The sequence below is a fragment of the Tachysurus fulvidraco genome, chromosome 5 (assembly GCF_022655615.1).
Source record: "Tachysurus fulvidraco isolate hzauxx_2018 chromosome 5, HZAU_PFXX_2.0, whole genome shotgun sequence".
NCBI lineage: Eukaryota > Metazoa > Chordata > Actinopteri > Siluriformes > Bagridae > Tachysurus > Tachysurus fulvidraco.
The window spans coordinates 14,718,499-14,735,372 of NC_062522.1; the positions used below are offsets into that span (position 1 = coordinate 14,718,499).

General features: G+C 37.9%; 1 protein-coding gene across 12 annotated transcripts in view; it reads left to right on the top strand.

Moving 5' to 3' along the window:
* szt2 (SZT2 subunit of KICSTOR complex) overlaps positions 1-16,874 on the top strand; it is a 92,953-nt gene that overhangs the window by 28,867 nt on the left and 47,212 nt on the right. For 11 of the 12 annotated variants that reach the window (XM_047813812.1, XM_047813822.1, XM_047813814.1 and 8 more), the window contains 16 exons: positions 36-152; positions 637-706; positions 1,081-1,266; positions 1,429-1,704; positions 1,801-2,065; positions 2,428-2,502; positions 2,613-2,751; positions 3,510-3,642; positions 4,279-4,399; positions 5,565-5,717; positions 7,084-7,186; positions 7,359-7,473; positions 8,850-8,937; positions 11,491-11,609; positions 13,203-13,367; positions 13,791-13,875. In XM_047813812.1, coding sequence (XP_047669768.1) covers positions 36-152; positions 637-706; positions 1,081-1,266; positions 1,429-1,704; positions 1,801-2,065; positions 2,428-2,502; positions 2,613-2,751; positions 3,510-3,642; positions 4,279-4,399; positions 5,565-5,717; positions 7,084-7,186; positions 7,359-7,473; positions 8,850-8,937; positions 11,491-11,609; positions 13,203-13,367; positions 13,791-13,875 — 2,210 coding nt within the window. The remainder of the gene's footprint in view (positions 1-35; positions 153-636; positions 707-1,080; positions 1,267-1,428; positions 1,705-1,800; positions 2,066-2,427; positions 2,503-2,612; positions 2,752-3,509; positions 3,643-4,278; positions 4,400-5,564; positions 5,718-7,083; positions 7,187-7,358; positions 7,474-8,849; positions 8,938-11,490; positions 11,610-13,202; positions 13,368-13,790; positions 13,876-16,874) is intronic. The other variant, XM_047813815.1, reaches the window with a different exon arrangement.

Genomic DNA, 16,874 nt, shown 5'->3' on the forward strand with positions numbered 1-16,874 from the left:
TTTGTATCTGCGTTTGCGTGTGTACTCCTCCACAGGTACACTTCTGAGAGCAGTGTGTCTATGAACCGCTCCCCTGGCCAGCCGTCCTCCTACCGCTCGGACGAGGAGCTCATGGAGAATCTGGACTGTCTGCGTGGGGTTGGAATGGATGGGTCAGTGTGTTCACTTTTGTTTATTATAACACACGAATGGGACCAGGTGTGTGCTAATAATTGGCCACCCAACATATTTTGATATTTACACTGCACAATATTTTCATTGAAAAATATAGGCACATATTTCAATATTTTACTATATTCTTTTTTGGACTATATTTGGTACTTATTTGAGACAAATTTAAAGGTATATCGAATGTGTTTTAAAATTCTGTTCTTGTTAAGGTTTTAGTTTATGTCCCTGTAGTTCAGTGATGTATTGTTCCCTAAGTTGATGCCCTTTGTACAATTTTGATCTTAAACATTTAGTGGTGAAATGTTTACATCATAAGAAGCTTTCATTTGATTATAGCCGCTTTGACTGAAAAAAAAAACGTTTTACATTTATTAATCTAAATAAAATTCGGAGGCAGATTTTTTTCCATCATATTTTTATCTTATCAGCTTATTATGTGATATTGAAGCTTGTCTTTTTTTTCAGTATGACAGGTGATACCCTGTCTAAACTCCCAGTGGCTCACAAACAGGCAGTTCTAGCTACCATGGATGAGGTGAGTCTCTGTGCTAACTCTGCTCTCTGCCTGTAAACCCAAATAATATCAAACAAATAAAACCTTATTCTTCTAGAACCCTATCCTTTCATTTCAGTCAATACAATATCATCAAATCCTGTGGACTTCTATTCAATTTAATTGTTACTCTCCAAACAAAAATTGGTATTTAAAGGCACAGCTTAACATGCAGCATACTGTATGTAGACAGAGAAGTTACACAGATGGAGAAGTTCATCCAGAAATGATATTTACACTATTATAAAACATATTGTCAATAGCAAGAGTAACTGTTGTCTGAAAAATCTTTCTCTTCCTTGTGTTTATTCTTCTCTCTCTCTCTCTCTCTCTCTCTCTCTCTCTCTCCGCTGTAGATCCGCTGGCTGCTGGAGGATGAGATCGTCTCAGCACTTCGTCACTCATCTCTGGTGGATTGCTCCACTCTGCAGAAGGTGGCCGATCATGTCTTTCGCTCCAGCGGGAGGCCTGGCTGTCATCATGAGCTTGTCCCTCTGCAATTTGTCTTTGGCCCAGAACAGTCGCTGGAGAAGTTTAAAGAGGTTTGATGAGTTATTTAATTATTTTATATGTTTTGATATTTTTTATGGCTTAATTAAAATTGTGTAACTATAAGACTGAGCTTCTGTATGCTTTTAAAATATCTCATATTTTTATCAAGGTAAGCACTGACGATGTATTCTATGGCTGTTCTTTATCTAAAGGAGTTCAGGCGTTTTTCTTTTCCCGGTTACTTGCTAAATGCGGAGAAGCAGAATTTCTACTACATCTCTCGGAGTCGGCAGCATTCGCACAGACTACAGACAGCTCGGGAGTTAAATCAGAACTCAGCCTTTTCTCAGGGAGAGAAATCCGTCTCTCAACCATCCCCTTTCCTTCCTGAGGTCGAAAGTAACTTGAAAACAGCAACCAATCATTCCACAGTTACAAAGGAGTTAGACAGTGAGGCTGAGCTTCAGGAAAAGGAAGTGGAGTCAGAGGTAAATTTGCATAAATCGTTAAAATGTCACATCATATAAATGCAAAAATAACCTGATTACTGTCATTTGTTTTGTAATGACAATGCTGTTATCCAGCAGGTTGAAGGAGGAAGTGAGGTGATTCAACATCAAACAGAGGAACAGAAGGAACAAGCAGAGATCACGGAGGAGGATGAAGACATTAAACCAGGGGCTTCAGATTTAGCAAGCGACACTCTGTCTGAGCAAATCAGAGCAGCTGCTACAGATGACAGTCATTCACAGAGCACCAATCAGCAGACAGGCAGCAGTGCAGAGCACAAACCCCCTCAAAAAACTCATTCTGGGAACAGTCTGGAATCGGTACAGTCTATTACACATGGTGAGTATTTCCAAAAACTTCTGAAGAGTGCAACACGATGAGGCAGGTTTTGTCCATGTTTTTATTCTTACTTCTTGCACCCTTGAGTTAAATTTTGTATCATGCTTTTGTTCCTATGCAACTTCCACTATTTGTTCAGTCAGTCCTTATGTCATCCAGTTTGTCCTGAACAGACTTTCCTTACCATAAGTGCTTTACCGACAACACGTGCTTTTTCCGCTAACCATCTAGCTGTAACATTTTAACACCACGTTGTTACACACTATACATGTTTAACACTACAATGTGGAGTTAACACACAAGTTATATTCTTCTAAATTATAAGTGTGAAATATAGTTGGTCTAAATGTTTTTATTTTCAGGCAGTGGAAAGATCAGGCAGAGCCGGGTTCAGAGTGTCGTCTCCAGCCAGGGGAGCGTGGACTCAGACATGCTGGGTAACACTGTTTATTACACATCACTAACTGTATGAATGAATTATGACCGTATGACTGTTACGATTGATTAAGGCTTTGAGACAGTGTAGTTTATACTGTCCTTGCATTAGGTTATGATGGCGGCAGCAGTGACTCAGAGTGTGATGGACCCTCAATAGACGATCATGAGATCCACAGTCCTCTCATGCCAGATTTCTGGCTTATTGTCCAAATCCAAAAGGACAGACTGGAGGTTTTTTCACACTCCAGGTTTGCCAAGCTCACATGACACACTACAGCTTTCTGTTTCACACGCCATGCATGCTCAGAAGTAAAAAACCTTTGTTTACTCTTCTTTCTGTAGAGGACATGTTTTGACCACCTTTTTTTTTTTTTTTTTTTACCTTAGAATGTACATGTGGTCCTTGAAGTGGTCCAATTATTTTTTTAAAAAATCTTAAAAACGTATTTTTCAAAAATTGTAGTCGATTATTATTATTATTTTTATTATTTATTTATATATTTAAATAATTGGACCTTGAAGTGATTTTTAAGGGCCAATTATTTAAATAAAATCTTCAATAAAATATTTTAAATGTGCAGAAAATCTCCCCTTAATATTACCACTCCAGCCAAAAGGGAAAGTACAATTTGTCAGTTTATTTCTGAGATTCGAGCCACCAGCATCATATACATTAGGACTGATATGTTCTTTAATTAGTACCGGCTGAAGAGCCCAATACTTGAGCTTATGGCCCACTTGTGGCTCTTGTACACATCATTTTCAAACGTAAAAGTATCTTTTCGAGTGTAAGTGATAAATGCTTAGTATCAGAGAGTGGGTAATCTGCTTAAAAACATTTTTCATTGTAATAAAACAACAGTAGTCATTAGTAATGACATGACAGTCGTCATAACCGAGAATGCCGTTGTGATTTGGGGTTATGTGTATATTGCCATTATTATCATTATTATTGCCTTTGTTTTCCTACTGTTATGTATATTGCACTTTGTTTTTGTGTGTGGAGGAGTTTTATTGCTGGGAAAGAGACCACGTCTGATGGAGAAGAAGAAGAAGAAGAAGAGGAGATCCCAGAGTACCTCCGTCTTCATCAGCTTATAGTGGAAGAGATCGGAAAAATCTGCAGAAAAGTCAATCAGGTAAATTTGTATTTTGTGAGCTTCCATTTAGAAGCTATAAACATTACTCGCACTGTGGTATCTTTGGTATCATGTGATTTATTATAGGCATTGCAGTATAGTCCTTTAGAATATAATATTACAGATTGTTGGGCTATGAGATGGTGTGTGTGTTGGTGAAAGGTTATGGCTGTTAGCCTTTTAATTTGCAGTGTATATTGGTGTAATCTTTCTTTGTTGTTTGTGTTCTTTGGTTTCTTGGTACATTTTAACACATGGATATTGGTTTATTATGGAGCTGTGTTTTAATATATTTGGTGGTCAAGTTTGTCTGCTGCTTGTTGTTTGTACTAGAGGTTACTCAATCGTGAGTGATATTCCTTGGCCTTGATTTTTTATGGGTCATGCGTGTTCATCACAAATTGCTTGCCTGTTATTGGTGCTGCGGCTGTGCAGGCTGTTACCAGCGCAGGTCTTTAGTAGGACACTTAGCAGCTACGCCATCGAAATTACATCCGAGCAAATTTTGAAGCATTCTGTTAAGCAGCCTGTTTGATTGTTTGTTTAATCATTATTTGTATTTGTTTTTCAACCTGTGCTATATAAATGAAACATACAATTATGATTATTAAATCTATATTATGTTTGTTTCAACAGCGCCTCTTGCTACAAGACCTGCATGACAGTCATGTGTGTAATTCACTCCTGGTGGGAGAAAGTGAGGAAGACATCTGGAAAAACGAGCCTCTGTACAGGCAGAGAGCCACCACATCAGACGGTAAAGACGATAAGTGTAATGGGGTAAACACATTTAGTGGAGCCCATCAGCTGTCCATAAGGCATAACTCTGGAACAGCACTACTGATCTGCCGCTATATCTTCTGTAACAAGTGATTTTAAAGCAACACCTAAAAACAACTACTTTTAGTTTTCCTTTGTTGGTTTTTATAAAATTCGAGAAGTTCCCCTATGAGTCTCTCTAGCTCAAATGACACCACTAAAATAGCAAAGCTTGTAGAGAGATGGGCTTGAATTCTCACTCATTGACTTGTATGTGTCACACATTCCTAAAAAACATCTAACATCACATAACACAATATGTGACATGAATAACATTGATTATCTTGTTACAATGAGCCACTTTGACAAGGGTTGCTCAATTGTGATGGCTACGTAGATGACTGGGTCAGAGTATCTCCAAATCAGGAGATGCTAATAAATGCTAATACAATTCAAAATAAATGAATTGTTTACGGTCTACTTAATTTTCCATGAGCAATAAGGAAGAATTCCTCATTTTTACAATGTGGTATTTTACTGCGAAACACTCCGAATATCCTGTAGGTAGAGTTACGAAAGCTAACACGCAAACCCACATATTTCATAGTATTGCTCAGAAGATGCCCTTTTTCCTCCGTTGTTGTGTTTTTATTTTATTGTGGCTGCTGTCAGGTCTGAATTAGCACTCTCATTTCTTAACAGAGAAGATCGTTCTGCTCCACTGTGTGCAAATGAATTGAATCCAGAGAGTAATTGTGCTGTGAAACTTCAGTGGATCTCCAGGGCAGCATCAGGCACGATGCTGAGAGAGAGGCACTGATAGTGACACGCTATTATAGCCTTATTATACTGAAGACACGGCAAGCCTTTTTCTTTAGTTTTTTTTTCTATTTTTCTTCGCTCATTTTCGTTCTGTTTTATGCTATTCCTCTGCTTCCCTCTGTCTTACTGTTATTTTTCCATCTGCTGGGCCCCTGAGCAAGGCCCTTCACCCCCAAATTGCTCAGTTGTATAAAATGAGGTAAATTTAATGAATAAGGACGTCTGTCAAATGCTGTAAATGTAATCTCTCTTTCTTTTTTCCTCTTCCTCTTTCTTCCTTTCTGTCTTTTTTTCTTTCATTCTTTGTCCCTCCTGTCCCCCTCTCCTCGCATCTGTTGCAGACTATAATGCGGATGAAAGCTACCAGCCAAGAGATTACTTGGCTGCCACTATGCACTTCATGCCGGGTCACTTTGCATGTGACGTAGTCTGGAACACCATCATCCAAATCCACCCCAGACTAAAGATGGGGCCCAACATGGGAGTGGCACGAGGTGAAACAAACACGCACACACAGAGCACACACACACATCTATTCAAACCCCCAGTAATTCAGCTCATGTTCCATATAAACCCAATGGGGACCGACTGTCTCAGCCTCACATTATTACTTTTGTTGTTGTTTTATTTTCCCATTTATTTTTTTCAGTTTAACTGAAGCAAATCAAATCATCTAAACCAACCCAGAATTCACCACCAAGGGTTGGTGTGCCTTAACTGTGATTGTAGAGGAGATTCTCGAATGTTTTCATTTATTCACATTTATTATTTCAGTTTGTTATTTAATGAAACATTCTGTTGAACAATGACAGCAGTCATTACCAATAAATTTTGGCATTGTGCTGGTGAGTGATTGGGGTTTTTGTTTTTGTCAGTATCGGTTTTTGATTGTGTGTCTGTGTGTGTGTGTCTGTGTGTGTGTCTGTGTGTGTGTGTGTGTGTGTGTGTGTGTGTGTGTGTGTGTGTGTGTGTGTGTGTTTAATTATAATGATGGAGTGTGATCGTTTTTCATGGTAAATAGTGGTGTTTTGTAGAGATGGAGGATTGTGTTTAGTGGTGAATTCAGGTATTTGATAATGTTTGATACTGAATGCTGGTGTTTGGTGATTGTTGGGTAAACTCTGGTGTTTAATAGTCTGTGGATCATTTTGATGGAAAATTCTGGTGTTTGATAGTCTGTGGATTGTTTTCATGGTAAATTCTGGTGTTTGATAGCCTGTAATAATGAATGTTGGTGTTTTATGGTGAATGTTGGTGTGTTCTTAGTGTTTAGTAACTTTAGTAATTCTCAACTGACTCACCCGGTTAAATAAAGAAAGGAAAAAAAAGGAAACAATAGTGAATATTTGATGGTGATTGTTGGTGTTTTAGGGTGAATATTGGTATTTGATAAGGAATATTTGTGTTTCATGGTGTTTAAATTTTTAAATGTTTGTAGTCATCATGTATGGATGAATGTTGACTTTAACATTGATATTTGTTATATTTGAAGTTTGGGTGTGTTGGAAAATATTTAATGGTGAAGTTTTCTACTGGAAAAACAATATATAGGGTAATAAAATTTGAGTCTACAGAATTTGTTAAAACCGTTGATCCAAACTGCTTGGTTAACTGCTCAAATCCACAGCCCATCCACCAAATGTAATATTTAAGTAAATAAGCACTACAGAGTGCTAAGCAGAGTTCGAAGTAACACAATATTCTGTACAAAAGACTCAGAAAACGTTGTACACATTACAAATAACATGGTGCAAATGATTTCTTTTGTTTAATTGAGTAGAGCTAATAATGTTAATAATTTGCGATATTGTTAATTGCTAACTGAGGCTTTCAAACACTTCCTGCTTTGTACTGTATCAGCAATCCAGGCTCTGCGTTCAGTGTTGAGTGCCTTCTGTGTGGTCAACCGCAAGAACATGTTTGTGTATCAAGAACGCACCACCAAATCTGTCTTCTACCTCAGGTCAGTGTGGTGGTCTGATAACCTCCATTAAGTCTGGCTTCTACCCTCTTACCACTCCTCATCTCTCATCACTTATTCATGCTGGCACCTGCTCTGTTTATATATTTTTTGAATGCCGTATTGTGGTCTTTCTCTCTCAACTGGTCTGATTCCACTGCTCTTCTCTCATCAGACTTTCAGAAACCTCTCAGACAGGGCCTTACAGTGATCTGGATATGAATATCCATGTTTCTCGCTCCCTGAGTTTGGCTCGCAGTCAGGAGCCTCTGGGTTCTGAAGATCTTACGGTACTGTCCACACACACTAATGATGATGTAATGGGTTTCCTGTTCCAAGTTGAATGTATAGCCAAACATAAGTTTCTGGGGTTTTTGTTGTTGTTGTTGTTGTTGTTGTTTTTAAGTTGATTACTTATTTTCTTTTTTAATATTGGCAAGCAATTTTATAAATCTTTCATAACCAAGTTTCTACAAAGTGGAGTAGGATTTGATATTGCTTTTCTAACTAAAAGTCTTCAAGCAGCTTTGTTGTTCACCATCTGTTTGTGTTTTGTACTCCGATTTTTAATCCACTCCAATGGATTCCAATCCAGACACTACTGTGATGCAGTTCCATCTAAACGATTTGGAATAATATAACATGTTAATGCAATAACTCTAACTTTTATTCTGAAATACACTAAGAAATGTCAAAATTCGTAACATTTTGTAATGTCGAAAGCACAATAAGCAGGTGTTTGGAGAGGAATTGAAGTATTTATTTTTTAACTAAATTAAATGCTTGATATTTGAGAAGGTAAGGGATGATTGACTGAGAGAGTGGATGGAAAAAATGGCACATATGGCAGTGCAGTGGCTAAGACGCTCAGGTGATAAGGAGATTGTGAGTTCAAATCTCCAGATGTCACGGGTTGGCCTTTGAGCAAAGCCCTTAATCCATAAGCTGCTAAATTGTAAGTAGTGAGCCATATGTGTAAAATAATAATGAAAAAATGAACATTTTCTACTACATCTCCCTTTATTCACTTCTCTGAGTATAATAGATGAAAACACGTCATGCCGTCCATCCATTTCTGTTTTAGATTTTTTTCCATTTTTAATTACAGAGCATGCTTGTGTTTTTATGTCTTTTACTCCCACATCCTTCTGACGAAAAGTCAGTTTGCCGGCATGATGTACTACTTGACAATTTTAATTGTTTTTGTGTTTTATGTTAACCGGGAAGCTGGTAATTATTTTTCAGCAGCAGTTGCGTGTATTCCTGGCTTTGCCATTACACTGAACATGCTTTCATATGTGGTGTGTTTAGGCTTCCTCAATACCTACACATTAAGTATCAAGAAACTGCAGCCCTACAGAAGTCATTACAGCTCTGGTTGCAAGCGGAGTCACTGCTGGGTGATTTATTTACACTGCGGTGTATAAAACAGGAACACATCCTTCAGTTTAGTAGCTTGATGAGTCGCTCTGAGTCGGAGAGTTCTCCTTAAGGAGGAATGAACCACAGAGCAAGCTATGAGGAGCTGGCAGTACATAAACTGGAAAATAGTCTACAAGGTTGTGTGTGGGGGAGAGAGGGAGAGGGAGAGAGAGAGAGAGAGAATGAATTCAATTCATGTGTGTATATCATGGATGTTTGTGTTAGATATATGTCTTGTTTCCAGGGCTCACGGTCATCTCTGGAGGGCTCAAGGCCAGTTGGACAGGTGGACAAACACATTCTGCTGTTAGTGCATGGAGTGGGACGTGCAGGTGAGTGTGTACTTGTGTTTCTGTGTGTGTGTGTGTGTGTGTGTGTGTGTGTGTGTGTGTGTGTGTGTGTGTGTGTGTGTGTGAGTGAGTGAGTGTGAGTCTAATCTTTATTGTAAGATGTATTCTCACACTATTACAAATAGGCCAGTGTTTAAGTATAGTATTAAGCTAAAACCTTGTTAGATTGGAATTAACATGGGGGTTATAAAGCTATAAAACTCTGTGAGAAAATCACACACACACGTACATATTATATATTTTTTATATATATAAATTGTGGAGCAAGTGTCACTATGTGTTGCATTATGCAGTGATGACGTGTGTGAGTTAAGTACAGGCTGAATGTAGTACCACACACATCCTGCTAGGGAACGCTGTTGCTCTTTATACAGCTGTTAAAGCCATGATGTCACCACTTTGTCTCTTTCTCTACTCACTATTTCTCTTTATCATTTATCTCTTCTTCTTCTTCTTCTTCTTCTTCTTATAATAATAATAATAATAATAATAATAATAATAATAATATAATAACAATAAGTAGTAGTAGTAGTAGATATAGTAGTAGGTATAGTAGTAGGTATATTTTTGACCAAGCTATAGGAATGCAGTGTAAAACAAATGGCGATAATAATAATAATAACAGTAGCAGCAAAAAATAGCTAAAATAACTACCACAATCGCTATTATCACTACTATTAGTAATCATTTGATTGGAGATCAATTACTGTATAACAAATTGCAGTAATGAGAGTGAGAGTAATAACAGGAACAACAACAGCGGTAAAAATGCCCCACCTCTTACTGCATCCCTCCTACATAGTCCTATAGGAGTGTGTTGTAGGAGTAGGAGGGGTTATGTGAGAAGGTTGTAGTGCCCACTTTCTCTCAGCAGGTGATATGTTTCCCAGTGTTTCCACTATTTAAACCATGGGGAATTAATGGTATACCTTTATAGGAAATAGAAAGATCATCACAAAGGATCCAACTGATTAAATAGATCGGGTAGAATTTATGTATCAAACATTCCTGCATTTGGGTCCTTGAGTGCTGGGATTCCATTCTTGACACAAATGGCCAACAGTGTCTTCTTTTCTATACCATTCCAATTTATTCCAGATATTTATGTTCTTCTTCTGTGTTGACATCAACATTGATGTTAGTGTTTTAAGCCTATAACTCCAAGCAACTTTCCTGCAAGATCAGATTTGCGTCCCTTACTTGTATCTACATATTTTCCTATTGCATTTCTTGTTACAGACTGTTTTAAAATAATAAATGAGTTGTCTTTGGGAGTTTAATGGAGTTAAATCACTCGCCTCAAAAAGTCTCAACATTTCTTGAGGATGAGTAAATCTTTCAATTCAATTTTATTTGGACAACAGACATCATATCTTTTTTTTACTGTTATTATTATTTTGGTGCTATTATGCACAGAAAGGCACTTCACTTCTTCTGCGTCTTGTAACGTTCCCCTGCCATTCATGGCATACGTGTTGTGGAAATGAATGTCAGACTTCAGTCCCTACAGAGCAAGCCAGAGATGATGGAGGTAAAGAAAACTCCCTGAGATGATATAAGGAAGAAACCTTGAGAGGATCCAGACTCCAAAAGGAATCCAGCCTCATCTGGGTGACAGTGTATAGTGTAATTATACATAAATAAACTGTCAAACAGTTCAGTTCAGTTAGCCCAAGATAGTCATTAAGATTATGATTCCAGATACAGAAAAAAATCTACCGTATCCAGACAAGATTATTCAATAAAGCAAGAGGGACTTAAACATAAACCATCAGAAATGTATTGACTTATGCAAGGTCTCTTTAACCCTGATGGGAATGTTTCCTTGCTACATTCAAAAGTACATGAATATATGAACGATAGATGCCAAATGTTCAGTCCATGTTTGAATGTGACACAGGAATTAGTGGTTAAGCGAATGTGCCGATAATTACAAATCATGTAGTAGGAATTTAAAAGGAAGGTGATGATTTATTTATGTGCTGTTGAGCCAGCAAGGAGCCTAAGACGTGAGTGCACCTGCAGCTGGCTCACAGTGATCTAATAGGAAAAGACAGCAGGCATGAACAAATTATTCTCTCCTTAAGCTAAAATTTAGCCGGTGTATATATCCTGGATCTATTAAAACCTTTTGTACTTTCATTAAATATGGCTGCAGTCATTGTGGAACAAAAGTGTTCCCGAATGAGAATGAGGATTTTCTTTTGAGTCTGGTTCCTCTCAATCTTTCTTCATTTCATCTCAGGGAGTTTTTCCTTGCCTTCGTTGCCTCAGGCTTGCTCATTAAGAATGAAAAGTAATTTAAATTTCAAATTCTGTATTTCTGTAAAGCTGCTTTGAGACAATGTCCGTTGTTAAAATCACTATACAAATAGAATTGAATTGAAGTGTTATGTTATACCCTCTAATGTGTATTAGAGTTTCAGTTATAATCAGCAGTAAAGCTATGATTGTTCTGTTCATGCCCTTGATAATGAATAGCTGGAATAGCTGAATGTCTGGAGTTAAGATGTTCTTTTGGGCTGTGATCGGCAGGTCCGGAGATCACAGACGAGTTGGTGAAGGTTCTTAGAAAGCGACTGGATGAGGCCACACTCGATATCATCACGGTGATGCTGGTCAGAAACTGCAAACTGACCCCTGCAGACGTAGAGGTACTCACAACCTCTTCCTTTACTTATCTATTAGTAGATTTTGAAATCTTAGCCTTTGCCTAGCCTTCTCAAAATAGAGTACTGCATATGGAAATATGTTTCTGTTTATAAGTAATAATAAATAAATGCTACAATGACATCATTAGTTTGTTAATAATTTAACACCACCACAAGGGTTTTTGATGGAAACATCTTTGTAGTTTGAGGAGAATTACTAACGCAACAGAGTTCACAAAGCTAATGTAATACGGCTGAAACAAAACAAGATTTACAGGCAGTGGCTGGAAATTATTCTCATAATATTGTAGGCTGCTTTGGAAACTTAGTGTAAGGCATTCTCTCTGCAAGTTGTACTACTGTCACTACTTAGTCGCTAGGATATGTTTTTTACTACTGCTTACAATAGCAGTAATGTTTGTCAAGTTGTGGTGCAGCTAGCATTCCACTCTTGACCAGCAGTAGAAGCAGTATGTGCTATTTTCCACCGATCACGCGTGGACTCAACTGTCTTCACTCTCATTGTCATTTGCTTAACCAATTCACTACATATTTGCATCAAATTAAACTTTTCTCATTTCTTACTTTCCGGGACACGACCACATGTAGTCACCAATGTCACCAGCTCTCATCGACAATCGATTTCCGGTCACTTTGTTGCTGCGAGTTGATCTATGTGTCACTGTAGCATTATAATCAACAAATCTTACAAGAAGCTTGAACATAATGAGTAGTAGTAGAAAATATAATATCTTATTTGCATAAGTGTATTTGTACCAGTTTATTGCTCCAAGTTACTGTATCTTCATTCAGAGATTAACTGGGAGTGAGTGTGGCTGTACTTCTTTTTTTTTTACTGTTATTTTTTTAAATGTGAAAGATACAACATCAGGAATGCTGAAAAAATCATTTTTTTTGGACCCAAGCAGAGACTCATTTTAAAAATGAACCCTTTTTGGACCCAAGCAGAGATACACTGTTCTGAAGATGAAGTTTTTCAGCTGTTGGAAATGGTTGCTCTATAAATAAAATAGACATAAAATAGACATATAAATAAAATAGACATAAAATAAACATTTTTTTGTCTATTTTTTATAGAAGTATAGTAAATGTATGGTTTCAAGCTACTGGAACAAACCATGGTTGATTAATAAAAAATCAACACAAATTGTGGGTTTTTTACTTATTTCTTTGTTTGTATTAGATCAGAACACATTCATTCTGAATAATGGATTAGTATTCAGTTATATCGCTGACACGATCCATTTGCTCTCAATTCAGCAAATCACCTAGACTGTGTTGTCTTATTTATTGGAGTGTAGACTTATCTGAGATTGTGCAAAAATGAATACGCTGCAAAAGTAGAGTTTTGTTTGGTTTGCAGACCTTTTCATTAAGTGACTAAAGGTTATTCACAGTACACAAGTTTGGTGTAGTTCTGGATCTGTAACGTGATAACAGGTTGTATCTCTATTTGCACGTTTCTAAAAATGTTTTATCTTATTGCAGTCTCTCTCTCTCTCTTTCTCTCTCTCTCTCTCTCTCTCTCTCTCTCTCTCTCTCTCTCTCTCTCTCTCTCTCTCTCTCTCTCTCTAGTTTATTCAGCCTCCTGGTTCTGCTCCTACTGAGGTGATGGAGTTCAGTCTGCCTCAGTACAGCGTCCCGTGGATCCGAGCCCTGGCCCTTTATCTCCGCCAGAATCTGCTCATCTTCCTGCACATCCCCAAATACACTGACAGTAACATGGAGCATCACTTCAAGGTAACTTTTACACTCTTTGTGCCCTTTGCTGCTTCAGCTTGGACACAACTGACATGCTGGTTTTTATGAACTTTGGACTCACTGTTTTTTTTAAAGTGCATCACCTCTCCATAGTAACACAGTGAATTTCAAAGACTAAACAGATTTTAAAAATGTTGCATGCTTTAATAGGTTTAGGTCAGGGTGCATTAATGAAGGGCTTCTCTTTTCAAATCTCAGCTATTCAGCATCCAAAAACTTTGAGAAGTGCTGGAGAAGTTTCGACCTGAAAGCTGGCAACTTTCTATTTTTTCCTCAGTGTACAGTGCTTCAGTGTGCTCTGAAATCAATCCACCCACCTCTCTCTCTCTCTCTCTCTCTCTCTCTCTCTCTCTCTCTCTCTCTCTCTCTCTCTCTCTCTCTCTCTCTCTCTCTCTCTCTCAGCACTACTTCCATGTGAGCACTGATCTGCCTGATTCCGATATCTACCTCTACAACAAGCCTGGAGGCCAAGGAACGGGTGGCAAAGGTACTTTCTTTAAGCTGCACCACACTCTCACTTTCTGCTCCAATCTTTTTCTCAATATCTCTCTCTTTCTATTTACTTTTCTCTCTCTGTATTTTTTTTTATCTCAGAATGTTTTACTGTCATAAAAAGAGACACGTAATAGTTAATTGCCAAAACATACTTACATACACTAACTGTCCACTTTAATAGGAACACCTGCACATTTATACAGTAACCCATATCAACCAATCGTGTGGCAGCAGCATAATGTCTAAAGTCATGCATGCAGACGTCAGGAACTACGGAGCTCTGTGATCTGTAAATGGAGTGTATTACGAGGAACAAATTTTAATAACGATAGGGATTGATTGAGCGATGTTGATCATTAAGCCTCGTCCGTCTTTCTTCCTCTGCCTTATCAGCAAAAAATCTTCTAGAAATGTAAAACGGTGCTTAGCTGTACATGAAAATGTATGAAAGAGAGAGTATAACGTAAGCTACAGTATCCTAATCTCAGGTTTCCTGGCCTGGATTTTCAACCTCAGTCTCAATATTCAGTTATTTATCTAAATGCATATTATTCAGTTTCTATTATGCTTTATGCAGGAACTCCAGTAAAACTTTACACAGGAAAGGAAGCTTAGACTTATTTTTAGAGTTTGAGGGGTTTATATAGATGTCGGATGGCACAAAATAATTTTCAGCTCACATCAGCGCTTCAGCCACACCACAGCACAGCTAAGCACCGGAAATCTGTGCAATATCATCAACCCTTTTCTGGTGTTCTGTTCAAGTGTTATAAATCCATATCCAGGATACATCATGAAGTATAGCAGTTCCAGTACTGAGGACGATACAGCAAGTAGTGAAACAGAGACATGCTCTAAGGGAACCGAGCAACAGACCTGTTTTGTGCACTGTTTGGTGATAATTGGCTGGAGAGTAGCGGACAGTTAAAGCCATGGAGAACATGAACAGGCGAGTCCTTACACTGAATAAATGATCTATTTAAAGAGACGAGTAAGTGAGAAGTGCAAACTAAAGAGGAAATCCACTCCTTTCCTTGACTACTCTAGTCCTCATAGCAGCAATAAAACATCTCCATACCTTTCTTTAATTGGATATGGAGGGCACCAATAAAGAATGAACACCTATGAGCATTAAATCAACAGTCATAGCAAGAAAACACGTGTTTATTCTCTAGTGCTGAGACTAAGGACAAAAGTGAATATGCCACAAAGAAAAGGGAAAGGAGTCACTGCACATTTTCATAGGCCTTCTGTTCATTTAGCATGCTTTCATTAATTAGTGAATTGCCAGCTAAAGAGCAGTTTGGTGCTCATTGATGCTCACAGTCTAGCGATTAGCTGCAGCTCCACCCGGCAAATGCACTCGATAAGCTTTAAATATTCTTTATATTATGAGTTAAATTTTTCCAAAGAAACTAACAAGACTTTGGTCACTGTCCCATGTTTTGGATGCTGACCTTAATGCTGTGTCCATGTGACTGATCTCATTATTCAGATGTCCTTACTTCTATAAAAACAAGACAACGATCAGTTTTACCATCTGCTTTTAACTATTATGGAAAATAATAGAAATTCTAATGTAGTAAACTGAGAACTGGCTTGACTCGGCCTACACTATAGGCAAGCGGTAGCACAGGGAACTTTACTAAAGTGAAAGATATTAGTTAGTGGTTTAATTTTAAGGTTAATGATGAATTTACAGTGTGATAAAGAATCTTTTAATTTAAAGGTGAACTTTGTAATTTGTAAAAAATTCAATTTGATCTATAATATATGTATTATTGACGAGCTATATTAAAAGATGTATAAGAAAACAAAATTGACATGCAGTAGAATTTGCTTGTATGGTTGTTCCAGATTCTTGTCTACATTTTCAAGCACTAAAGCTTAATCTGTTTTGCTTCTCTCTTAAAAGATAACTCCTCAAACGCGGAATTTGATGCGTCTGTGGCCTGATCTGTCGAATCTCAGTCCATAGAAGGCTGTAGTAATTACACACAGCCCCTTTAAAATGAACATCTCTAATCATCTGTTGTCATGAGCTGCGTCAGTGTCCTTTATGCACAGGTGTGCAGTTTAACACACGGGTGTTAAACACATTCTCTGCATCACTAATATATATTTATAAAAGATACCTTTAACTTTATTTTGCATTAGTCTTTGGTGATGCCTTGCTCTTATACCTTGTTTAAACATATAAGTGCTCTGAAATGGCTGTGAAGTGAAAACCTGAGTCTTGCGCATAACTGAGAAGTGACTCAGTAATTTAATATGATAATATGTCTGGCTAATAATAATATGTCTGGCTGGCGAGGGATAATTGGCAGGTAGAAACAGGGAGGCTTGGTGTATCCAGCCTCGGGCGGCTGTCTGCTAATTAAATGATGACTCTTTAAAATACTGGCCATGCGAATCGTGAGTCGTTCAGGTACTGATTCTGTGCCTCGGGTCTTAAAATTAAGCAGGATAAATTTTAGCAGAACTGTGGGTTTGGATAATAAGGACAGCGTGAGGTTTTTGGCCTTGGATCCAGGATGTGTGGGTTTAATCTTGTTCAGCTGCAGTCACGGATTAACCAGCGTGGGCAGCGTTTTATACTCTATACGTGCAGCACAGGTGTGATATCTGATTCTGACAGGACTTTGAAGTCCAGCAGCATCCTTCACGTATCCCACTGCACCGAGTACTCACATTCTAAAGACTCCTAGAAGGACAGAAATCCTCTTTGATGCTGTGCTCTGCTCTAGTTTTATCAGTAAGCCAGTCCCTTCACTTTTTAACCTGCCGTCTTTTCACCTATTTCTCATTTACATTCTTCTTCATTCTACAATTTACTCGAGGCTCCTTTTATAGATATATACCAAATTGATATTCAAGTTTAGACTTGTATCCCACTCACGAGCTAAGTCTGTTAGCTACCTGGCAGAGCTGGAGATAATACTGCCTTCGTGTGCTGTCAAATTTATTAAACATGCTAAATGTCACTCCAAG